The 26,166-nt window shown below is 40.2% G+C and overlaps 1 protein-coding gene across 1 annotated transcript; it reads left to right on the forward strand.

Annotated features, from left to right (window-relative positions):
- The first annotated feature begins 60 nt into the window (after positions 1-60).
- Nol8 (nucleolar protein 8) lies at positions 61-25,275 on the forward strand. Its single transcript, XM_003468278.5, has 17 exons — positions 61-216; positions 1,340-1,505; positions 2,212-2,274; positions 3,865-3,943; positions 5,785-5,920; positions 6,628-6,696; positions 7,711-9,528; positions 11,464-11,577; positions 12,037-12,159; positions 12,440-12,530; positions 15,374-15,509; positions 16,418-16,495; positions 18,781-19,070; positions 20,831-20,957; positions 21,566-21,636; positions 22,806-22,885; positions 23,345-25,275. Exons 2-17 carry the CDS (start codon positions 1,367-1,369, stop codon positions 23,393-23,395), a joined length of 3,465 nt encoding a protein of 1,154 aa, XP_003468326.1. The 5' UTR covers positions 61-216; positions 1,340-1,366; the 3' UTR covers positions 23,396-25,275.
- Positions 25,276-26,166: the final 891 nt, after the last annotated feature.

Here is a 26,166-nt window from a genome sequence, read left to right on the forward strand (position 1 = left end):
AGGGAATTTGGGTTTAGGCTCTTTTGCAGACTTTGCGGTGAAATTGTCGTAGGGTGGAGTACGAGGAACGAAATAAACTTTTGAGTAATGTGTTTGGCAACGGAACCTCGGGAGGTTGGGTTGCTGGTGGAGCAGGAAGAGAAAGAGAAGGCACCTGCTAGGACACGTGACCAGAAGACACAGATCTATTTGACGCAGGCTCGGAGAGGCGGCGTGGTGAGCACTGGGTTCGGGCATAGGCAGTGATGAGGCCCCTGGACTTGGCCTCGTTCTCTTCTTTGGGTTTTTTCTGAGGAAGAGGGTGGGGTGGTAGGTTCGAGATGGGAGCTACCAGGAAGGGGTACACTTTAATTCTCGTCCACACCACTCGGCTTGCATTGGGCGTCTGATGCTAGCTTGTGATCTCACTGGCTAAGAGCAGGCTGAGAGCTGAACGCCTGCAGGGTGATGAGAAATCTAAAGAATGTCAGACCTCAGTAGCTCTGGAAAACATTCCTGAGTCCCCTGTAATCCAACAGGATTGTTAACATCGTGGTAACAACTCCAGGATCTGAAATTAGATCAGTATTATCTATCGTAGCTATCATAATACCGCTTTTTGTGCTCGAACGCTATCATAATACTGCTTTTTGTGCTCGAACAGCACTTTGCAGTTTTATTGTCCTGTGATACTGTAATTGCAGGATTTGTTTACTACTCTTATGACGCTGGAGCTCCTAGAGTGGTGCTTTTCTCCTTTAGCATTAAGTGAAAAAAAAATAATAAAATGTGTGAACAAATAAACAGTCCTGGTGGTGCACACCTGTAATTCCAGCTACTTGGAAAGCTGACACACGTCAAATTCCAGCTCAAAATAAGGGCTGAGATGTATGTAGCTCAGTGCTAGAGTTCTTAGTGTGCACGAGACCCTGGGTTCAGTCCTCACTGCTAAAAAATGGAAACACCCAACACGGTGAATAAATAAATGAAAACAAGTAGTATATAAAGACTTAGAGGGGAAACCTCTGTTTATACCTGTGTCACCATGTGTGTGCTGGTGTGGTTCCATAATGCATTTAAAAAGAATATGGATGTTAGGGCCGGGAGTTTAGCTCAGCCGTGTAAGTGCTTGTTTGGCAAATGTGAGGTCATGAGTTTGATACCGGCACAAAAAAAAAAAAAAAAAAAAGAATGTGAGTGTAGGACTTGAGTAGTTTAAGGCATAGTATTGGAAACAATATAATAGGAAGTAAAATGGAACACCAGGAGACCAATTTAGTGCAGAACATTCAGGTTGTTACATGTAAAAAGAACCATGAGAAAGAACTCTTCCAAATACAGAAAATTATCTTCCTACTAGAACATGCCAAGTGCATGACCAGCTTTCATGAAAGCCAGCAGAGAAACAAAGCGCCTTTTTGTGGGTGGCCTTAGCCAAGCCATTTCTAAGACAGACCTGCAAAATCAGTTCAGCAGATTTGGAGAAGTTTCTGATGTGGAGATCATCACAAGAAAAGATGACCAAGGTAAGTTTATAATTGTCCACTGTGTGGTAACCCAAATGTTACAAAATAAAACAATTCCAGAGGTGAATGTTAATGTTGAGCAATGAAAGTGATATGTGATGTCTAGAAGCACTATGATGAAGAATTTGATCAAAAACAATTGCCGAAATAGGAAATCATCTAAAGCGTCTTATTTTATAACCAGTGTTTCCTTAACTGATTACCTGACATTTTCTTCTTACTCATTTTCTCTTGGAACATTCCCATATTCATGCTTAGAAAAATGTAATCTTAGCTTTTTGTGTTTGCATATACCTGTAATCCCAATAGAGGCAGGTAGTCAGACATGAGTGGTGGGAGGTGGTCTCTGAAGCTTTCATACAGTGCAGACAGTTCTTTCTGCTTATGGTTAAGGACTGTTGTGGATTCAACAGCATTCTGGGAGGCTGAAGCTAAAGAATCTCAAGTTCAAGCTCAGGCTGAACATCTTAGCTACTTAGCTAGACCCTGTCTCAAAATAAAGAGGATGCTGAGACTATACCACAGCACAAAGGTCTTAGGTTCTAACCCAATACATGCCCCGCAAAAAGAAAAAAATACAATCTTTGTATATAATGAAGAATAAATAAGGTTGTTCTTTGAAAGAATAAGTTTTCTAAGAACATCTTTTAAATTTTGAAAGTTAATCATTTTTACATTATCTAAGACTTTTTTTTTCTTTTTTTAGGAAATGCACAGAAAGTCTTTGCATATGTTAACATCAGAGTTGCAGAAGCAGACCTGAAAAAATGTAAGATCATCATATATTTTCCATGCTATTTGTCATTTTCTGTGTAACTTGGGATAACTTTGATTCTAAATTGAAATCTCACCAGCTTCTTCTAAATTATGATCATGGTTAAGAAAATCATATTCTACATCTTGCCAGAGTTAGGTTAGTTCCATTTGCATCTGCAAAGTAGGATGTTGTCAGTTAAAATCTGGTTTTCTCAAATAATTTAGATGGGGGACAGAGTTTCACAGAAATTCCTTGTTATGTGTATCCTAGTGAGTGTGTGGTCCTCAATCTGTTTGTTTCTTGGGCATCTAGCTGTTGATAAATCCTGCAGAGGCTGTGGAGTATTCCCTCATAAGCCCATCTTTAAAACTGTATTACCTCTTACGAGCTTCTTAGATCTGAGAATAAATGTGAAGAAGGAAGCTGGGGATAGAGTCCACGGTGCTGCTGATGCAATGATATATTCTAGTTACTTTGAGGTAAAAAAGTCAAAAGAGGCTAGGCACGGTGGCACATAAATCCTGCGGTCTTAGCCCTGAACAAAAACTGAGTTGTCCACTCAACAAGACCCTGTCTCACAAAATATTTTTAAAAGAGCTGAGGATACAGCTTAGTGGTTTTATCCACTAATACTGGAAAAATAAAAAATCAAGAGAGGGTTAGATGTAGAGCCTAGATGCATGAGGCTGTAGGTTCAAACCCCAGAACCACAAAAGAAAAGTCAAAAGAATTTAAAAATGAATGAAAGGAACATGCTTGCTGATAGAGAAAGCAAGCCATCAGTCTTTTATCACTTTCAGGTTACTATATTGTTCAGTGAGGAAACATGAAATTATGGTTAAGAACATGTAGGCTCTGTTATGTTACCTGTGGTAGGTCATTTAGAAGTCTAAGCTCCAATTTGTTTCTCCAGTAAATGGAAAAGATAATACTGCCTCATGCTATTACTGTGATAAATTAGATAACACATTTGTACTTAGTATAGTTCTAAATGGATACAAAACACCCAGGAAAATCAAGTAGGGCATAATAATTCAAACAGTTTGGGGCTGGGGATTTAGCTCAGCGGCATAAGCACCTGCCTTGCATGCAGGTGGTCGTGAGTTCGATCCCCGGTACCGATAAAAATGAAAATGAAAAAGACAATAATAATAATAATAATTCAAACAGTTAAATAGCTTACAACTAATTTGTTTACAGTTTCTCCAGAGATAATTGCTATCAGTTGATTAAAGTACTACAGGACTTCAAAATTTCTTCGGATTCACCATGAAAAGATAATATTATGTTTCATGGTTACAGTATGGGAAATGACAAGTAAATCCTAAAGAAATGTCCATTATTCATCAAAGACTCCTGATATTGCTTCAGAAACAAATCACAAATAAGTTTTGCAGCTGTGAGATAGCATAAGAAATTATTTACCCCTTTAGCTAAATGGTCAGGGTAAGGTGGGAACCTGGGCTAGCTCCCCCCCCCCAGGTCACATTTCTTGTTCCTGTTTTCTTTGTGATAAACCAGTCTACTTTCTTTGATATTAAATAATTATAAAAAGCATGCACTGAAGTATGATTTTGCATTTCCATCTTCTTTATCTTTTAGGTATGTCCATTTTAAACAAAACAAAATGGAAAGGTGGAACACTACAAATTCAGCTAGCAAAAGAAAGCTTTTTACACAGGTAAGAGTGCTCCTCATGGATTAAATCCCATGTCTGTATATTGGCTTTATATATTCACTTAATTTCTTTGAATTTATTGAGTAGTATACTGTATTGTTAGCAAATGCAAAGGAGTAGACTTGAAGTCCCTCTTAAGCCTGATTTTTTGTCCCAGACTACGCCAGAAGAGAATTGATACACACAGTATTTCTCTTTATATATTGAAATATTAAAAAATTTATATTTATTTTCTTTGTTAAAATGAGTATTTTCTGGCATATGTAACCTTTCCCCTTTTGTGTAATGACTGTTGTACAGTTTCAGAGAGTAGCTGTATCATGGAGTAGGTTGTCCCTGTTTCCACCTTTTTATGATTATAGATGCCTGCATGTGCACAGATGTTTCTCTGGGATTTACGTCAGAAAATGTAGTTACAGGGCGTGGAATATAGCTCAGTGGAAGAGGGCCTCACCGGCATGTGCAAGGCCTTGGGAGCAATCCTCAGTACCCCCAAAACCCGCCTCCTCCCCAAAAAAGTGTTGCTGAACCTTAGGGTTCTGTACCTGTAAAATTGTAATACACTAATTATATAAAAGTTGCATTAGACTAATGCTTTATCATACAAAGATAGAAAGATAGTAACAGATTACTTAGAGGAGTAAAAATAGACAAGTAATTTAAGACAGTGAACAACCTTTAGAGCTTAAAAAAAGTCTAAAGGTAAATTTTCAGAGGGAAAGATTGGTTTGGGAACTTTTGAATTGGGCAACATTTTAAGAATATATGACTGGAGTAACCAGGAAGGTTGATAAGATTGTTCTAGACCAAGGAAGGGTACAGTCTAAAGCAAGTGGTAAGCAGCTTACTGGCACATGTTTTAGATGACTGGCCTCATGGGAGAAGTAAAAATTTGATTTTGTTTTTCAGCTGGGGACCTCTGGCTGTGAACAGAAAACACCCGCACTTTGCATTCAGCAGCATCTGAGTGTGACCCTGGGCAGGCCCAGTGACCTGCGCCCAGCAGGGAGAGCACATGGTGCTGCTGCTGTCTTGGGGCATGGATGCAAATGTGCGGGAGGAGCATGGCTAGGAAGGGAAGACTGGGAGACAGCAGAGGCCAAGAGACCAGCGGGGATTGGTCAGAGCGGTTGTGCAGGCCTAAACAAGTTGGGGTAACTTATGTTTAAAATGGCATTGTCAGCATTAGGAGTACAGAAACAAATTAGGCTCTATAAAGCATGTCTTCCCCATAGGCAGGAGTAAAGGGAGGGAGGATACATAAAATGCCAAAGTTGAGAAGGTAGGAAGGAGGGAGATTGTGATTGGTGGCCTTGGTCTTTCATCAAGAGGAACCAAGAAATCTGCTGGAGCTAAGCAAAGATGTCAGGGTGGACGCCTGGGCCTGCAGAGGGCAGATCAGGAGGGGACAAAGCTTTTGTGCTCAGCCAGCTGCAGTGGGACTCTGGGAAATCAAATAGACTTATGTGGTGCATGTTGTACAGTGATCTCAGTGAAAAGTTTTTTAAAAGTTACGCAACTATACCTACAGGATTGTCTAGATTATTAAATGCATATATTCATATCCATAATGAAGCTGAGGTAACTAGACAAAAAATTTAACAGTGAAATATGTATAAGGAACTGTCTTATTTTCTTCACATTCACATGTTTTCCATGCAAAAATGGATATGTAAACTCACAAAATAATATAGACCATTATGCTACTCACAAAGTGTTTTTTCTTTTCTTTTGATTTTTAATACTATAAAGCTGTTTGTAGTGTTTAAGATCAGCAGAAGGAAAATAACCATTTTCCATGATTGATCATTTTAACTCTTATTCATGTTTTCCCTTTGATTTAGATTGGCCCAAGAGAGAGAAGAAGCAAAAGCAAGGAAAGAAAAATCAACAACAGGCAACACCAACTGGTTGGGAACGGTGGGAGGGGTGGATTTCCATATGAAAGCTGTGCCAGGGACAGAAGTACCAGGGCACAAGGTGAGTCTTCTCTGGAGTCTGGGGCAACTGGGAACTGACACTTGAGACCACATCCTGTGGTGTCTTGTCTAAAACTAATTGCTTTTTCCTCCCTCTCTTCGAAGTAGTTAACATACGTACCACATAGGCATGTGAAACTTAGATAAAAATAGTTCTGTCTTACTTTAAAGAGAAAAAAGTCAGAGACCAGGCAGTCTATCAAGGGATATAGGTGTGAGAAGTACACCTATATAATAGGTCTTATAATAGGTGGATAGCTGGTGGTTTTCTGTAATATACTCCATGTTAGTTTTGGAATTCATAGTTGCTCTAAATTTCCTTCTGTTTTTTTCCTCTCACACTTTTTTTTTTCTTTTTTTGTTCTTTTTGAGATAGGGTCTCCCTATGCAGTTCAGGGTGGCTGCAACTCACTTTGCTGCGCAGGCCGCCTTGGAACGCGCAGCCATCCTCCTGCCTCGGCCTCTTGAGTGCTGGGATTACAGGCATGTGCTGCCATGCCTGGCATTCTCAACTTTTTCTCATTGATATATATATATATATATATATTTTTTTTTTTTTTATTGTCACAAAGCTAGGTCCAACAGTAATAATAGCTCACTCTGAGTTCAACTTTTTAAAAATTATATTTGTATGTTATTACTTTGTTTATATTTGTGACGTATACCGCATATTGTAAATACATTCTTTTTTTTTCTTTCTTTCTCTAGAATTGGGTTGTCAGTAAATTCGGAAGAGTCTTACCTGTTCTTCACCTTAAGAATCAACATAAGCATAAAATATCCTTTGGTATTAACCTCTTGGTATTCATTTACCAGACTGATAGACACTTGCAAAACATTGATATTATCGGATATTGATTTAAAAAGTTTTATGTTCTTGCTTTCCAACAAGGTAAGATCTACTTACCTACATGTATGAAACGAGAATTATGAGACAATGTCATGAGGTTTTATATAATGAAGCAATGTGAATTAAGAAATATGAATGATGAACCCCAACAAAGCAGTTTTTTATGACTTTATACATCATATTGCATGTGGACTCGTAACAATTGCTGCTGGAGCTGTAGAGGGGTGAAAGACAAGGGCTCATAGTAAAAGAAGGCTTCAGGTGAACTGAGATGGTTTCAAATTACTAGGAAAGCAGTAGGAAATAGCTCTGCATGGCAGCACAGATCTTTAGTCCCAGCACTGTGGGAAGCCAAGACAGGAGGATCTCCATCTTGAGCCCAGATTAGGAAGCATAGCAAGACCTTAACACAAAGCAAAAAATTTACAAAGGCCTGAGTTGTGGCTCTCCCAGCACCCAGTACCATGGTCCCAACCCTAAAGTAAAGAGTGGTAGGTAGTGGCTCAAAAAAGATGAAAATGGAAAATATTACACAAAAATATGCAGGCTGGCAGGAGAATGGTGGGCAAAGAAATAGCGTTGAGATGAGGCAATTCTGATCCCTGTTTGGTAAGACCAGTTGGACACCTTGAAGAGGTGATGTCTGACCTTCTGTGTGGAGGGTGTGTATGTATTACCTGAGGGTTTGCTATAATGTCTGTGTGCAGTGTAAGTAAGTTCTGCCGAGTGAGGGTGGCTTTAGCTCCGGAAATGTCAGAGAGAGCTCCATTTCATCAACCCTGAAGGGCTCCAGAGGAGACCTCATTTGATAATCTCAGTAAGAAATTAGAGTACGATAAAGCAAATGGCTTGCTTACATTAAACACTTACCTTTTCCCACCAGATGGATACATTTCCCTAACACTTATGTGCTTTTTCTTTGTTCCTTGACTCTGGGTAACATCATGAAATATGATCCATCAAAATACTGCCACAACCTAAAGAAGATAGGGGAGGATTTCACAGATACCGTTCCTGTGACTAGCCTGACTTGGAAATTGGAAGGAGGCGATGACCCAATGAGTAAGAAACGGCGAGGCGAGTTCGCTGACTTTCACGGTCCTCCCAAGAAGATCAGGACAGTACAGAAGTTCCAGGGTTCCACTGTGCATCCAAGGACCAACGGGGCAGTGGAGAATAATGGATCACCACAACAACGAGCTGCACAAAAAGCACCTCCCAATTCTATTACTTTTCCTAAGTCACACCCCATACCTGATTCTGATGCTCAAAAACCTAAAAATATACCTTGTCAGACTTCTGGATTGGAAACTGTCAGGAAGATAAATAGCATGTCTGATGATGATATCGATTCTGAAGATGAACTAAGAATCATGATTGCAAAAGAGGAAAAGTTACAGAGAAGCTCAAGGTCCTCCATCCGTGAATCTGAAAATGATGCCTTTGAAGTTGTAAGGGATGACTTCAAACCAGAAGTTCATAAACGTCATTCTGCATCAAGTCAGTGCATGAATGATGTCTCTCACAATGTTAGTGACAATATTATGGGGAGTGATTGTGAGTATGATTCAGGTGATACAGATGAAATAATTGCAATGAATAAAAACAGTGGTAAGGTAAAAAACAGTACAGAATTCTCCCAAACAGAAAAACCTACACACAAGAACTCTTTCAAAAAGAAAGAGTTGTCCAATCATTGTAATAAAGTACAACGAAATAAAAACAGCCAGGAGTCAGCCCTCAGGCATGCAGTAAAGCCTCTTAATCATAAATCGCCATCTGGTTCCAGCAGCAGTGACAGTGAGGAGTCTGAAGGAGATGAGGAATATGAAACCATGATTAAAAACTGTCCCCGAGTTAACCTCACTTTGGCTGATTTGGAAGAGCTGGCGGCCAGTAACCTGGAGGCTCCAGAAGCTGCTGAGGGCCGTGACCCACAAAGTAAAACAACCTGCCAGTTGAATGGAGCGTCTAAGACTCCCCGTGGCAGCTATCCAGGCAAACAGTGCATTTGTCCTGAGGAGATTCTAGCTTCCCTTTTAAAGGAAGAAAACACCTATGGTAAACAGAAACCAAAGGAAGATGAGAACAAGCCAAAATTTCAGGCATTCAAGGGAATAGGCTGTCTCTACAGAAAGGAATCCGTGAAAAAAACTTTGAATGTTGCCTCAAATAATATTAGTGAAAAACAGAGTCCCTTGAAACATGGGGATTCCAACAGCGTTTCCTTAGAAAATGGCCTCCCACGTGCTAATGGCTCACCGAGCACACTAACTGCATGGCAACACACCAAGAAGATGAATGGCCCAAATCACATTCAGCCTCAAAGACAGTTTGTTCATGAGACTCGAGATCATAAGGTGCTCTCCCCAAGTAGTTCAGACAAAGAAGGTGGAAATCTCGTTTCTAGTCTGTTGCCATTAAAAGGTAAGAAATCCTTAAGTCTTGGTTCAAAGATTCACAAGGTAGGGTTTGATGAGGATAGTTGCCATGGTACCCAACAGAGAGAAGAGTCTTCAGAGGAAGAGGAGTCTGATTCCAGCGGCCTCACAGCTCCTGGGGACCCACCAAGACGCTCCCCCAGAGAGGACCCTCGGGAGAGCACAGCTGACTTCTCACTTTCTGTTAGTAATTCATCGGGTATGGCTGCTCAGGCCAAGCCTGCCGAAGATAACCAGAAGCGTTTGGCAGCCGTGGAGGCCAGGCAGAAAGCAAAAGAAGCGCAGAAGAAGCTGGTGCACAATGCACTGGCAAATTTAGTAAGTACATTTTCTGTGCGAGGCTTTTATAAGGACACTTTTTAATGGGGACAAGGTAACACAAAATTTCATATCAAGGCAGGAAAATGACAATAACAATAGTGAATACATCACATATTATCTTTAAAGTAGTTACTCAGAGTATAAAAGTCCAGGTTTCCTTCCCACAGAAATGCGCCTCTGAAGAGCCCGTAGTCTTCTTAGTGTAACCACTTAGCAGGTTCTGTGTCCTTGATTTAGAAAGTTCTATTATCCTAAACTTTTGATGCATCCCAAAGGAAGTGAAATTAAACTCTTAAGATTTATATGAAACATTCTAAATTTATCTAAAATTTTGGGGCCGCGGATTTAGCTCAGCAGCATAAGTGCCTGCCTTGCAAGCACATGGTCGTGAGTTTGATCCCTGGTACAAAAAAACAAAAAGTCTCTAAATTTTGTTTAGGGTCTGGGCATGAGGCTCAGAGCTACAACATTTGTCTAGCATGCATCTGGCTGGGGCTTTGGTCCCCATCACATACACAGAATATCCCCATGAGTTTCCTCCTCATTTTAGTACTGCAACTGAACCGGAGCCTTGCATAGCATCTCCTGCCTTTTTTTTAAGTTTTGACCTATGGTCTCAGTTGCCCAAGCTGACCTCAAGCTTGTTGTCCTCCTGCCGTGGCCTTTTCATTTAGAAAGTCTTCAACAGATGTAATGACTGCAAAGTGATTTGCACCTTACCAAAGCTTGCTAATGTTTACTATAATGAGCCCCTGGACTTTGCTGTAATCATCCACTTTTACAGGCTAGATTGACAGGCCAAGGGTGATGATCCTGCAGCACTTGGCTCACAGTGTGGTAAGCAGACATTCATAGTTTAATCCAAGGGGCTCCAAGCTGCTCAGGAAGCTTCCTGAGCTGAGATGTGCGAAGGGAGAAGTAGCAATTAGTGGCAAATGAGTAGGAAAGTGAAAAGAGATCTTCCAAGAAAAGGAAACTGTTTGTTCAGAAGTGAACATTTGAGTTTGCAGAGGCTGTGGAAATTGGACTTCATTCTTAAGATTGTGAACAAACTGAAACATTTTAAGCATTGAAGATTCCTTATGTACGTTTTAGAGCAGGCGTTGGTAAACTACAGCTCTCAGGCCATGTAGCCTATGGCTTGTTCATATACTGTTGGCAAGGCTAGAATGGATTTTGAATGCAGCACAGAGACTATATGTGGCCTGCAGAGTCTAAAACATTTATCCTTTGATGCCATAAAGAAGAAGTTTGGGGCCAGGAAGATAGCTCAGTGGTATAAGCGCACCTGCCTGGCAGGTACAAGATCTTGGGTTCGATTCCCTATATCAAAAAAGAAAAAGAAAAAGTCTGTCAGCCTCTATTTGGAAAGATGCTTTCAAACGATGATGAAAATGAACTGAATGGTTCAAATCTGGAGACAAAGACTTGAGGAGCTGGAGGGCCAGAACCACGGCAGCAATGTTGGGAACAGATTTAAAGATGCCAAGAAGTCTGGGAGGTGGCACATATCCATAATCCCAGGGCTTAGAAGGCTGAGGCAGCGGGTCAGCACGAGTTCCAGACCAACCTGGACTCTTAAAAGCAAGTAAATGCCAGACTAAACTCTGTAGCAAAACCCTGTCTCAAAAATAAACAGTGGGGGATTTAACTTATTGGCATAAGTACCTGCCTGGCAGGCGTGTGATTGTGAGTTTGATCCCTGGTAACAAAAAAAAAAACCAAAAAAGATAAAGTTGGATTGAGAGGACTTGGTGATCACTGGATATGGAGAAGTTCTAAGTTTAGTCTTGGCTAAATAGTAGATGATAGTGGTATTCACTAAATGAGACTGGTATGGAGAGAGAGTAGGGAAGGAAATGATAGAATTGGAAATGTTTTGCTGTGAGGTTGGGTTGTCTTAATGTGCAGTATTTCTCGTGGCTTCCCTAGGATGGACCTCCACAGGACAGGTCTACACACATCGTATTTGGTTCCGACAGTGAAAATGAAATCGAGGAGACATCCATGCAGGAGCAAAACCTACCAGGAGAACAGCTGATAAAAGTAAGATGGACTGGATGACCCATAAACATTAGTGTTCCCCGCAAACATTAGTGTTCCCCACATATCCATATCTATCTGTCCCATTCTAAGACCAGTTCACCCCAAAATCCTGCTGAGAGCTGTGATGAGCCTGAGTCTGCCCAAGCCACTGCACATGGGTCCTGGAGACCTTAGCCCATCTAAGCCCGTGTTTTCTGAATGATCTGCAAAGTTGCCAATATTAATGAAAGGTGGCAGGGACTGTTCTTGTGTGTTATAACTGTCCCCCAACTCCAGCAGGCCTTGGGGAGTCTGTGAGAGCCAGTTAGTGAGCCCTGATCTGGAGTTTTCATCTAGTCTGCCATCTACTTGGTCTTGATGTATTTATCTAGGTTGGTTTTAAATAGGGTGAGGCTTCATTGTGAAAGCAGTGCTGCTTGCTTCAGTTAATAAACGTTTCGCTTTTTGTGCATACACCAGGAGCCCATGGCTAAAGCATCCGGGAAGCTGTTTGACAGTGACGAGGATAAGGAATCGGATTCTGAAGACGACGGTGACAGATTCAGAATTAAACCTCAGTTTGAGGGCAGAGCTGGACAGAAGGTTGGTGAAGGCTAAAAACTGAACCCCTCATAGCATATGCTGGTTTTCCACAGTTCTTAACCCTAGGTGAACGTGGCCAGTCTGGGCCTGCGTCGCTGAGCCAGGTGTTTCTTTGGGGAGGGACTCCTCTTGAGCTTCTAGTTGGCTCAAGGGCAGGTGACATTATGTGGAAGCTATTGACGTGAATTTCAGAGCTGGGAAGGGACACTGGGAGAGTCTTCTGTAGAAGCAGTTTCTTGGGAATGTGGTTGTCAATTGTGTTTCCTTTTCATCTGTGTAGCTCATGGATTTACAGTTGCACTTTGGCAGTGACGATAGATTCCGCATGGACTCAAGATTTCTAGAGAGTGACAGCGAAGAGGAACAGGAAGGTAAATGTTTCACTGTCCAAAAAGGTCTCGACGTCAGAACTAGGGATGTGAAAAATCTCCTCCATTAAACACATGAAGAAACTTTACCCCAGAGACCAGGGAATATGTAAGGACATGCTTTTGGTTACCATCTCTCAAATTTGTTTCACATATTTACTTAGTAAAATTTAATTCCTTGAAGCTGGTAGATAGGACAGGAGTAAGTGGACTCCACCAAACATATAGTTTCTTTCGTTCCATTCCTGGCACCAGAGGCAGGTGAGGCCTCGCCTGTCCCTCTCTGGAGTAGCAGATCCCGGTGGAGGCTGTAATGATGGTTAGGTCTCTCTTGGCTTTCTAATAGGAAGAATCTCTTGCCTTCCACTGGTGTGCATGCTGGGTGCATGTTTTCCAAAAAGCAGCATGCTGCTGAATGCCATTCTATTGAACCCCTCCTTATTTAGATGTATCTGAACAGAATGATCTATTAGAAGCATCCTAATTCTACTTCCTATGGGATTTTGCACAACTGTGGTTCCATGTTATTTACAAAACCTTAACCTCTTGTCAGGTGTGGTATGTGCCTGTAATCACAGCACTCAGGAGGCTGAGGCAGGAGGACTGTAACAGGTTCAAGGTCAACCTGGATTACATAGCGAGACCTTGTCTACAAAAAAAAAAAAAATTTATGCACAAAATCTCAAACCATAATAAACCTTGTTGTCTCAAAAAAAAAAAAAAAATTTTTACCTCCTACGTGGCCACCTTGAATAACCTCTCCCCAGACCCTTCTCCTAATCTCAGAACCTCAGGCCTTGTCTTCTTTCGTATTTTTTCTCCTTCACAGGTTAGGTTGCATCTTAATCCTCACTTCATTTGTACTTCCTGCCATCCTCTTTCTCAGGTAGTTTCTGATGAGTCTGTTAATTGTTGTGGGAATTATGACTGTTTTACATCTTGGGAAACCAAAGTTCAGAGAGGCTTATACTAAGTTTTACAGGCTCCTCACCAGCACATGTGTCTAACCCGACACCCCACTTCCAATCGTCCACTCAGATTCCCGTGTGGAAAACAAAAGGGTGAGTGGACTCTCAAGAAGACCCCTGTGAGGCCTGGGGATTTTGCTCAGCAGCATAAGCACCTGCCTTGCAAGCACGTGGTCGTGGGTTTGACCCCGGTACCAATTTAAAAAAAAGACAGTAACCACTGTGTTAGACATGGTGGTTACCGTGCTCCCTCCTGCCACTCCTGTCTGTTTCAGGAACACTTCAAGACCGCTCCTCCGTCATCTTTCCCTTCCCAACTTTTTTTTCATCTGTTTTTGCCTTTCCAGCTATCGAGGCAAAGTTGTTTTGTGCATCCCCCAAACAGAAAGCCCAGCCAGCCTGCGTCTCTTCTGGCCCTTCTTAGTGTACTCTGCTTCCCTAATGATTACTAGTAGGGTAAAATTGAAGTTGCTGTTTTTGGAAGCTAAAGGTGTTGAGTATTAGCATTTTCGTGTTTCACCTAATCTAGCACAAACTCCTGGCACTTTCTTGCTTTGGTGTGTGTGTTTCCTTTGTTTCCTACATGCCTCCTCCCACTTCGGGGGTCTGCTCTGTCTTTCCACCCATACCCCACCTGGAGTACGAAGCGTGTCATGATCCAATGGAATACAATCTCCCCCACCTCTAAACCCCTGGAAATTACTGGGGCTTCCCTGGGAAAACTTCAGTAAGCATTTTATTCTAGTTTCTGTTATTTGTTCATTTTCTGCAGTAAGTTAATGTGTTTAAAAGCTTTATTTTAAACTTCTTTTAGCTTTCTTTCATGTATCCTTTTTCTTTCTTTCTTTTAGCTTTCTTTCACGTATCTATCATCCAAACTGTCTCTTTAAGTTTATACTCTGATGTCTGTCTATTATTAGTAGTTAAGATTAGCAGCTCATTAAGTTCTGTGATACCTTAACAATGTAAGATATATGGCTTTTTTTTCCTGTAATACTGTGGACTGGATTAAAGACTGAAGCAACTGTTTATTCAAGTATCAAATTAACAATCAGTAAGTTTATCATCTTTGGGCTGGGGATTTGGCTCAGTGATTTAAGTGCCTGCTTGATAAGCATGAGGTCATGAGTTTGATCCAAAGCAAACAAACAAAAAAAACCCAAATGTATAATCTTTGCCTATCCTTACCATTTTTCCATGTAATTTAGAGTATATATATATTTTTTTTTCTTTTTTTTTTTTTTTGTCTTTTTGAGATAGGGATAAAAAAAAGAAAGAGTTAGGGTTTCACTATGCAGTTCAGGCTGGCCTTGAACTCACTTTGTAGCGTAGGCTGGCCTCAAACTCACAGCACTTCTCCTGCCTCAGCTTCTTGAATGTGGAGATTATAGGTATATACCACTACATCCAGCCTAGAGTGTATTTTTTGAATGTTAAAAATAGCAAAGTCGGAGCTGGGGATTTAGCTCAGCGGCATAAGCACCTTCCTTGCAAGTGTGCGGTCATGAGTTCAATCCCTGGTACCGAAAAAGACCAAAAAAAAAAAGCAAAATTTGTGATCACTTTAGTGTTGTAGGTAGCATCTTGCTGTATTTAGTCTTACTGTTAACATTTTAGATTTGGCACATTAGCCATTAAATCCAAATTTCATTTTCATAATTACAAATAAAAGCAGGACATTTGATTTGCTGTTTATATGATTTTTCAGTTTGCTGTACTGTGAAGTCTTGTGCATAGGAATGTAGTAAAATGAAAACCAGACTTTTCTTCCCTCCTGATACACTCTGGATATGGTTAGTGCTTGTTGGAAGTATTGACTGATTGCTATTTTTCAACTTCCATTTGTCAAAGGATACTAATTATTTTATTTCCTGAAAGAGGTCAATGAAAAAACAGCTGAGGAAGAAGAGCTTGCTTCAGAAAAAAAGAAAGCTCTGAATGTTATGCAAAATGTTTTGAACATCAATGTAAACAACACTACAAGCAAAGGACCTGTAGCGGCTAAGAAATTTAAGTATGGTTTATTTTCTATCCCATTCTACCATTATTTTCCTTTGCCATAAATGCCTTCTTTAACAGAGTTTGACACTAAGTCTTTTATTCTTACTGTTTTGCCACACTGGAGGTTGACCTCAGGGCTAATGCCAGGAAGCGCTGCACACTGAGGCGCATACCATTAGTTTTGCTGGATCTTTTTTTACTCACTAGGGCGAGCATTTGGCATTACCTATCAGTTTCTCTAAAAATGTTCTTACCTTTCAAGAAACTAATCTTAAATCATTCCTCTATTTACTTACATAGGTGTTCTTTCTTTATTACATACATGGACATCTTACCAGTATTACTTCCATTAGTGAAACAACTGAAAACCATTTTAAATATAAATATTAACTCCCAAAACTACTGAGTTACATCAATATAACATATATTTTAGAGAGACTGGTGTAATAAAACCTTAGTATACAAGCTTCTAAGAATGCCCAACACAGCCAGGTGTGGTGTCATATACCTGTAATCCCAGCACGTGGGAGGCTGAGGCAGGAGGATCATCATGACTTAAAGGGTGAGCCCAGCCGAGGCTATATAGTGAGACTCTGTCTAAAGAAGCAAAACGTAAGATTACCAACATATGACCACTTTTCCTTGTCTATACAAACCTTGCCTTACCCAATGGAATCTTTTATGCAAATTCTAGACACTGTTTTATCTATATGTATTTTTAATATACTTAGAATAATTTTTAAGATTAACAAAAGATTCAGGGAGACTCAAAAGCTGATGCTTTAAATTACTATTTCTAACACAACCATACTACTGTTTGATATCATTTAACTTTATTTTCTCTCTAAAATTTGTTACTGTTTGCACTGTGATTTTGATTTATCTGTTCCAACTTACTTTTTATTCTTTTTCACAACATAGGGACATCATACATTATGATCCAACAAGGCATGACCACGTCACTTATGAAAGAACAAAAGATGAAAAACCAAAAGAAAGGTAATCAAGCTGTCTTTTACTTTACAGTTCTGCCAAACTACTTTCTTTTAAGTCCCGCAGAAGCATTTTTGTTTGTACAGCTGAAGTTTATTAGCCCTGTCTACAATGTTTCTTTTCCTGTCTATAATTTTAAAGAGTTTTGTTTTATTTTTAAACCAAAATATATATCCACAGTGGCCAGATAGGAAACATTACAGGCTTTGCATGCCCAGAAACCTCTGTTCTGATGAATTGCCTGCACCCTTGTAGTGGAAAAGCAGGACATGAGGAAAGTCTAATAAAAATATAAAAGTATTAATAAAAGTATTAATAGATGCTGAAATGTACCTTTTATATAGTTTTGACATATCATGAAATCATCTTTATTTTCCCCCTGTCATTTCAAACTATTAAAAAAATATTTACTGTGCATTTAAGACCCACAAACAGCATGATGACGTGCCTCGTGGGCTGTAGTTGGCTAGCTCTTGCCTTCGCTTATGTTTTCCTGAGAGTATCATAGAGTCAGTCTTTGCTTAAAAGCCATTAAACTACATGTCATTTGCCTTCTGGGGATTAGGAATCTTCAAAGCCATGAGGTTCTGTTTTTAAAAAGTGTTTTTTCCCTCTTTAATTATAGTTTCTCTCTTTCTCTCATTTTATTATAAGCAGCAAGAAACAGTCAGATGCCCTCTATATTTTCTTGGATATCTGCTTAACTAGACCACCCAGATAATTAGGTCATTAATACAGATACCAGTGTTGGTCATCTTTCTGCCACCCCCTGACAAGGATTCTCCTTCTCCCAATTTCCAGTCATGCTTCCCTGCAGTCTCCTCAAAGGCAGTGTAGTGTCTGCTAGCAATTCCTACAAGGCCTGTTAAGTTTTGCTGTGTGCGTGGTCTCAGAGTTACATGCTATTGCATCTGCCTAATCTCATCATTACAGTAGTTTACTGCTCCACCCCGTGCTCAGGGGATGTGGAAGTTAACTTGCACCTCTTCAAAGACCTCAAGGAGTTCTGAATGGCTTGGAACTATCTGTATGGACACTTTTTAATCCAGCTCAGTTTCATAGGAGGTGCATCTGGCTAAAAACCTAACCAGTTTGGTTTTATTTTATGAAATATGGATGTTTTCTTTGACATAATCTCTAGATTATTTTGGACATTCTGTTTACTTACGCTGTAGGTAGTTGGTTAAGAACTTCTGGCCTATCGTGGAAGGGACACTAATTGGAAGAAGGATTTTAATCTGTGCCTGTAGAAACAGGCATTGAACCTCGGAGCACTGTGCTGTTGAGCCATATCCCCAGCCCTTTTTTTTTTTTTATTTATTTATTTTCATTTTTATTTTGAGACCAGGTCTCACTGAGTTGTTGGGAGTAACTGCAAACTTGTGATCTTCATGTCTCAGCCTCCCAGAGAGCCAAGAAGGATTTTAATCTTTCAGTAGCTAAAATTTTAATATTGGAAATGGCCATGTAACTTTTTGTCTGAGGTCAAAAAGAAGGCATATCCATTCCTAAAAGTAGAGAAAAATTATAACAACATAAAAATTGCATTCCAAAACAAACTAGATTTAGCACATTTGCAATTCATTTCTAAAATTGAGTAATTTGTTTTCCATTGCATGTAAAATTCACACCTTTAGAACTTAAGATGATATAAGTGGTCGTGTTCATTTTTTTTTCTTTTTTTATCAGTATCTGGGATCGAACTCATGACTGCCTGCTTGCAAGGCAGGCACTTATGCCGCTGAGCTAAATCCTCAGCCCCCTATTTTATTTTATTGTATTTTTTCTTTTTTGGTCGTGTTCATTTTGCAGATGCGGAAACTTCAGGCTCCTTGAAACTGATAATTTCCTTATAGCTGATAGTTTTAGTGTAATTTTTTTTTTTTTTTAATTTTTTGAGATAGGGTCTCATTGTGTAGTCCAGGCTGGACTTAAATTTACTATGTAGCCCAGGCTGGCCTTGAACTCACAGATACCTTCCTGACTCAGCCTTCTGAGTGCCTGGATTACTGGTGTGCATCACCTAGATTGGCTTAGTGTAATTTCTGAAATGTAATTTAGAAGGTAAAAGATAAGAGAATGTGTTTTATATTTAGTATTTGTATCTGTTTGTAATAGTTTCATGTTATTGGTCAGGCTTCTGTGTGTATATTCTTAGTTAAAAGGATGGAATCAAAGTTATCCAAGAAGGTGGGGGTAAAGTTGTCCAGGGAGTTTACCTTTCATGAATTTTAAAAATTTCCAAAACTTGTTTCTATGTGATATACCTGTATGTTTATATGTTACTCCAGCAAAGCAAAACGGAAGAAGAAAAGGGAGGAAGCTGAGAAGCTACCTGAAGTATCTAAAGATATGTATTATAACATTGCTACGGATTTGAAAGAAATATTCCAGGCTACGAAAGATACTGGTGAAAAGGAAGACAGTGCATCTCAGCACAAGGCCTGTGGCATGGAGGAGGGCGAGGAAGAGGAGGAGAAGGAGGAAGTCCATAGTGCTGCAGCCCTGAGGAGAGAGGCCGAGCCGCCCAACGGGTTCATGTTCTCTTTTTTTGATTCAGACTCTAAAGATGTAAAAGAAGGTACTTTCCTTTTTCTCCCACTTTTTTATTTCAGGCAGATTATATGTTTAATGGATGGAGTCTCCATTATGTGAAAAGGATTTACCACTTTCTAGATAAAGGATTCTTTCTTTGACCTGCATGAATAATAGGAGATTCAGTGCTACGTGATTATAAGTGTCACGTACCTAAGGTGAAAGAAATGAATTTTGCTTTTAAGGGAGCAAGCTGCTGCCTGGCTCCATATAAAGGGAAGCCAAAAAGTAATTTACTACATTCCTTCCTACATAAAAAGGACCATGAAGGGCTGGGAGTTTAGCTCAGCGGTATAAGTGCCTGCTTGGCAAACGCAAAGTCGTGAATGCAATCCCTAGTACCAAGAAAAAAAAAGTATCATGAAATCATGAAGAAGTAAAATAGGTCATCTGAAAGTTCCATTTCTTCAGTGTGGTTGGAGTTGCCATGACTTACAGAAAGCTATGGCTGTAAATGACAGGAGAAAGGAAGGAGTAGGTAATCTTGGTTTTATGTGGATGTGCTATGTCATCAGTGTGCCAGTTATCACAAACTATCCCTGGACATTGCCAGAACCTACAGAACACCGGCAATTTAGGATACTATGTCAGATTTGCCTCTTTAGGCCATGCCAGGCCACATGTGAAAATGCCTGTTCTTTAGGAGGCTGCTCCATACTAGCTTTCAAGATTTGTGTGCAGCCTTCTGAAAGTTCATTAGAGAAAGCAGGGTAAGCCTGGCATTGTGGCGCACACTAATCCCAGGTGAGGTGGGCTGAGGCAGGAGTTGTGCAAGCTTGATTTAATCTTGTCTCAAATTTTTTAAAAAGGGCCGGGAGGACTTTACAAATTCCTTGGGTATAGAGGCCTTGGGTTCAATTCCTAGTACCACCAAAACCAAAGAAAACAAACAAAAACAGGATAGATCCATCTAGCAAAATGCATGCATGAGTATATTCTATTTGAAAGGTCAACCCTTAAAATGTTACATATGATATGGCAGGTAAGCATCAAGTGTCTGCTCTGTGATACTGTGAAAAGAAGTCCTGCAGTGTGGTAGTTTGTCGTATGCTCTGCTTATTGTATGTTCTTGTCAATGTTGTCCATCTGAGTACCAAAGTGGGTCCTAAACAACTGAGTGGAGCTAATGGGCATCGGGCGCCAAGTGTAAGAAATTGGCCTTAACATAAAAATTCCAAGTCCACTACAGACTTTTTTTAAGTAGCTGAAAAATTTTAAAGACTTATAACTCTTCAGATCTTACAGCAGTGGCTTTTTCAGTGTTTCTATAAAGAGATGCTGGGGATTCAAAATGTAAAGATATATCCATTTTCTCACTTAAAAGTGGGATGGAAATCGGCTTTTAGGCAATCATGTTACAGTGTTTCATCTAGATTTCTCTTCCTAGCACAGATGCCATGGTTAGTTTGTTCTCTTTTTAGAAATTGTATTTCTCATTTATAAATTTTTTTTTATGTCTGTTCATAGAGCTATTATATTCCTTATTCAGTCACTCTTAGCAATGCCAAAATTTAGATGGTAGCTTTTTTGTATTTGAGAATTGAGGAAGGTGATAATTTAGGGGGTGGGGCTATCGCTCAGTGGTAGATTACTTATTTAGAATTGGATCTCCTGCCCTACAGAAGCAAAAGGAAGAAAAAATAAGATAGTTCCTATGTTTAAATCAATGCTTAACATATGTACATGGTGAAAGTAATCGATTGCTGAGTTACAATCTCATGTATTTGTTTTGTCCAAATGATGCAGAAACCTATAAAGCTGAAACGGTGAAACCTGGGAAGATTGTTTGGCAAGGAGACCCGCGGTTCCAAGACAGCAGTTCTGAGGAAGAAGATGTTCCTGAAGAAACGGCTAACCCAAAACCCAGCCCTGAGTAAGGAATTAGTTTGTGTGTGGGTTTGTACCATAATTTTTAAAATCAAGAGTTAGGCGTAGTTTATAAGTATTTAGAAATTACCTAGGTTAATCTTCATGACACAGTTTAATTCTCTCAGCCCCATTAGAGGCTTCTTCTGCCTTTTTGTGCTGGGGAACGTATTATCTTTTCCTGGAGATTTGTATAACATGGGGTAGGAGGTAAGATATGCTGAGTGGTCTTAGAACAAGAAGCTGCTGTTGGCCAGGCGCCTCCTGATGGGCAACACCGGCAAACAGGGTAGCAGTGGGAAGAGAGACTATTACCATCCAGAATCCGGAGATAGATAGATAGCCCTAAACGAGTCCTCATTTATCAAAGCATCAGGTGGATGGAAGAGGATCGGGAGCACAAAGAAGTTAATTTTCAGGAATAGTTTATATTTTCAGTGTTAATATTTCTTCTGAAATATTCAAAGTTAACCAGTGAGCTGGGGATGGCTCCATGGTAGAGCTCTTGCCTTACCTGCACAAGGTCCTAGGTTCCATCCCCAGCACCACGAAGAAAAAAAAATTGAATCTAACATTAACCAGTATCTGTCTTTCTCTCCCTCTCCCCGTTTGCAGAAAAGTGTCGTTTCTTGAAAAAGAGAACACTAGATTTTTCTTTTTCTCTAAGAATGATGAAAGACTCCACGGTAAGCCCCTTTTCCTGCTGAGTGGTGCATGACTCTCACTGCACACTCAGCCCCAGCCACTCACGTTTGGAAATTCCGACCCTGTGCAGTGTCACATGTTGACCTGGAACACTCTGGGTACTGAGAACTTCTTGCTCAGAATGCTCCTTGCTCTCATTAGCATGAACATGGACCTGGTAAGATGCTAGACATAATTCCCCCAAAGTCCACATAAGAACTTCCAGGCTGCTGGTGAACTGACTTTACTTTTTCACTGCTGTTTTCTGTGGTGTGGCTCTGGGAATTGAACTGATGAGTATCTGCCACTGAGCTTTATCGTCACCCCTTTTCATTTGAGACAGTCTCGAGTTCACTGTGTCACCAAGGTGGGGCTTGAATTTGTAATCCTCCTGCCTCAGCATCCCAAAGTTTTGGAATTACAGGCATGTGACACTATGCCCAGTTTTTATTTTTTGAGACAGGGCCTCCTTAAGTTGCCAGGCTGACCTCAAACTTATAATTCTCTTGTTTAAGGCTCCTAAGTAGCTGGGATTAGTTCAGGGCCATCTCCCTAGATTTTTTAGGAGGGGTGAGTACAAAGTCTTGCTGTATAGCCCAGACTGGCTTGAACTTGTGGCATTCCTCCTGCCTCAGCTTCCCAAGTGCTAGGATTATAGGCATGCACCACCATGCCCAGGTTTTTGTTTTGTTTTGTTTTGTTTTTTCTTCTTAACACATAAAACAAATGAAAACAAGGTTGACTAACAGTAAATCGGGGACAGAGGCTGTAGCTCAGTGGCATAAGCACCTGCCTGGCAAGCACAGGGTCATGAGTTGGATAACCAATACCAAAAACAGAACAGCACATCTTTATGTTTTTTTTCTTTCTTTCTTTTTTTTGTCTTTTTTATTTTTATCGGTACCGGGGATCGAACTCATGACCGCCTGCTTGCAAGGCAGGTACTTATGCTGCTGAGCTAAATTCCCAGCCCCAAAACAGCACATCTTATATAAACAGTAAAATTCTAGCAATCCATTTTTCTTTTTTTTTTCAATTAAATATTGTTGTGAAGTTTGTATGAATTTAAAAAATGATCCCAAGTGGTATGGGGACCTTTATAGTACCAACACTAGGAGGGGACCCATTTTGGCAGTGACGTGTCATCTCATGCTTCTGGTTCTCCCCTCAGGTTCTGACCTGTTCTGGAGTGGCGTGGGAGGTAATATTAGTAAAAGTTCTTGGGAAGCGCGAGCAAACAGCTTGCTTATGGTGAGTGTTGTTCCTCCATACTAAAATTAAAATAGATAAGGTTTTATCTCTGTTACTGTTTCCTTGGTGTAAAAGTAACTGGAATATGATATGAAAATTTAGAAAGGATGACAATTGAGAACACAATGTAAACATTCTAAATCATGGTATGGGAGGAAACTTAACCTGCAGCTGGTACTAGAGAAGAAACTAAAGACTAGTTCCTTTGGGGAGTCAGTCTGAGAGTCCAGGAAGGCTAATTAACCTACAGAAAATCAGGAGACTTTTAAAGAATGAATTCTAACATCCTCAACTGTAAAGCTGAAAGTTTGAGTATTTTCTACCCATGTTCATTCCACTGAGCACTTCTAAAATGGATTTCCAATAGTTTAACAATGATAGTAACAAGTGTTACCTTATAAAATTACTGAACACCTTGGAAACAGTTTGTATTGTTAATAAAGTCTTTTGATTTTACAGGATTGTCGGAAGAAACATAAAGAAGCAAAAAGGAAAGTTAAACAAAAATAATAAATATCACCATTGCTTTTGAAACTGAATGTGATCAGGGCTCACCAGGAAATTGAACTGAAAGATTTTCAGCTCACAAAGGACATTTCAGAGCAGAGAATATTCAAAATCTGGTTGCTGGAATATCATTTTGGTTGCCATGTTTTTCTGTGGAATTCCTTTGTATTTTGTCCTTCGTAATTAATTCAAAACATTAAGCTATTCCTGGCAAGCTCAAGATTCTAAATTTGATTCCCAGTACCAAAGCAGGGGATAAGAAAATTAAGCTAAGCCTGGCATGGTGAAACACATCTATAGTCTTAGCATTCAGGAGGCTGACATGGACAGATCATTGGATCCCAGGAACCTGAGACCAGGCTGGGCAGTATAGCAAGAGCTTATCTTGGGAAAGAAAAAAAAATCAAACTGAACTTTTAAAAAATGAAGTCCAACATAGTCCCAAAGTATTTCTTGTACATAATCTCTTTATCCCCCATCTTTAATAAGTAATGGACATAATTTAAGCTGGGCATGCCCAGAACCCCAGCACTCAGGAGGCTGAGGCAGGAGGATCATTACAAGTTTGAAACCAGCCTGCATAGTAAGACCCTGTCTCAAAGAGACAAAACAAAAAAACAAGTAATGGGGGGAGGGGCCTGGAGATTTAGCTCAGCGGCATAAGCGCCTGCAAGCAGGCAGTCATGAGTTCAATCCCCGGTACCAATAAAAAGGAGAAAGACAAAAAAAAAAAAAAATTAAAAAAAAAAAAAAACAAGTAATGGGCATATTGTGATGCAAGTTTTATAAAAACCTTCAATAAACAGTTTGATCCACTTGTGTTTTCCAAAGTAGGCTTTGTGTGAATTAAACTGTTAGAATATTTCCAATTGTACCTCACCTCCGTGTTACGCTTTTTGTTTCAAAGGATGAAGGCTAGGCAGCTTCGAGTGCAGTGCTTGTGTCCTGATGAAAAGCCAACTGCAATGCAGGGAATTGCAGGCCAGTGTCATGTAAGAGTTCTCCAAGGATCAGGAAAGGAAGCCAAATACAGAGTGTCCCTGTTGATGGCCTTAGGGATTTAGGGAGCAACATAAACAACCAGGTCATCAATCCTAAAATTCTAGTTAAATGACGAGCTTATGAAAAATACCAAATTTCTGAAATTTCAAATTCAGTAGTTAGACCCCAAGTCCAGAGAGGGAATCAAATTTAGTATTTCACTAAATAAACACACCCAAGATTTAAGGCAGATAGGTCTATCGAAATCAGCTCTGGATGAAATGCATGTGACACAGGATGTTCCAAGGAGTATTATCAAGCCAGAACATGCATATCTGAACTTGCCTTTGTATATGTTGATTTACATCTTGCTTGACTACAATGGTATAAAGGCTTACTAGCCGACCACTTCCCAGTTGCCTAGATCTGTGTCTGGTACATATCAGGTGCTCAGTATATACTGTATGTTTTTTAGTAAATAGGTACAAGGAACTAAGTAGCTTAAAAAATCATTCTCAAGGGTTGGGGATATAGCTCAGCAGCTCAAGCACCTGCCTGACAAACAAGGTCGTGAGTTCGAGCCCCAGTACAAAAAAAAAAAAAAAAATCAGTTCCATTGTCTCTGGATTCAAACCTCAGAATGGGAACAACTACTCAGCAGGATAAACACTTGAATAACTTCAGCTCTTTCTACCTCTTTTTTTTTTTATCGGTACCAAGGATGAAACTCACAACCGCCTGCTTGCAAGACAGGTGCTTATGCCGCTGAGCTAAATCCCCAGCCCCCTTTCTACCTCTTGATATAAATTACCTTTATACTTGATCTGTTGCTTCATAGCAAATTGTGCCACTAACATTTATTTTCCTCACAAATACATGATTTGGTCAGACTCAGAACTATACATCTCTGCTGTGTGTGCTGTCATTGGGGTGGTTCAGCTTCGGCAAAGAGGGTTAACTTCTCAGATGCTCTGTACACCACCCTTGGGCTTCCTTACATCACAGCAACTAAGATCCAAGAGCAAGTGTGACCATAGAGAAGAACCAGGTGCTGACAGTGTCACAAGCCTGAACCTTGGACTGGCTCAGTCATTTCGTTGTGTTTTATGGTCACAATACACACAGCCCTCTTAGATGTTGGAGCCACTGACACTGAATACACATGCAGGGATATGGCTTGGCCTGGGGCATGAGAAGAAGGAGATGCCTTAGAGGCCAGATAGGCCATAGTTGAGGCCACCTGGAGACTTTCTGGATCGTTTTCCTTAATTAGCATCATCTGTTGCTCTGAGGGTTCCTCGAACCCCTCTCAAGATCCTGCTCAGGCTTCCTGCATTTTCCAATCAACTCCTTGCTGGTTAGGAGCTCTGTAGAGGATTTTAGTCCTCCGGGAGTCCTAAAGATCATACCACTTGTCTTATTCCTTTGTGTCTCCGCCATTCATCCATTTGGGGGGTTGGGGACCTAGGCACAGCCCCCAACAGGAACCGTGTCCGAGTTTGGTCACACTTAAGACTCATGCTCCATTCCCAAAGAAGACAAGTTGGTGACACCAAGTGGCCTTGCCTATGCCCCAATTGCTACTTCCCAGATTAAACCGCCTTCAACAATTATAATAGTCATCCCCATTTCTTTAAAATTTTACCTCCATTTTTTTATACCTGTCCTGCTTATGATATGACTCCTTGGCTTTTTAGTTCCAGAAATTTCCTACTGACTTCTTAACTGAAAAATGGTTGAGCCCTAGTGTGCCCATGGTTATCCTAGAGTTACTGTTTTTGAGTGTTTTCCCA

This window comes from Cavia porcellus, unplaced genomic scaffold (genome assembly GCF_034190915.1).
Source record: "Cavia porcellus strain 051 isolate PalLab524CR breed Dunkin Hartley unplaced genomic scaffold, mCavPor4.1 scaffold_17, whole genome shotgun sequence".
In the NCBI taxonomy this organism is placed as follows: Eukaryota; Metazoa; Chordata; class Mammalia; order Rodentia; family Caviidae; genus Cavia; species Cavia porcellus.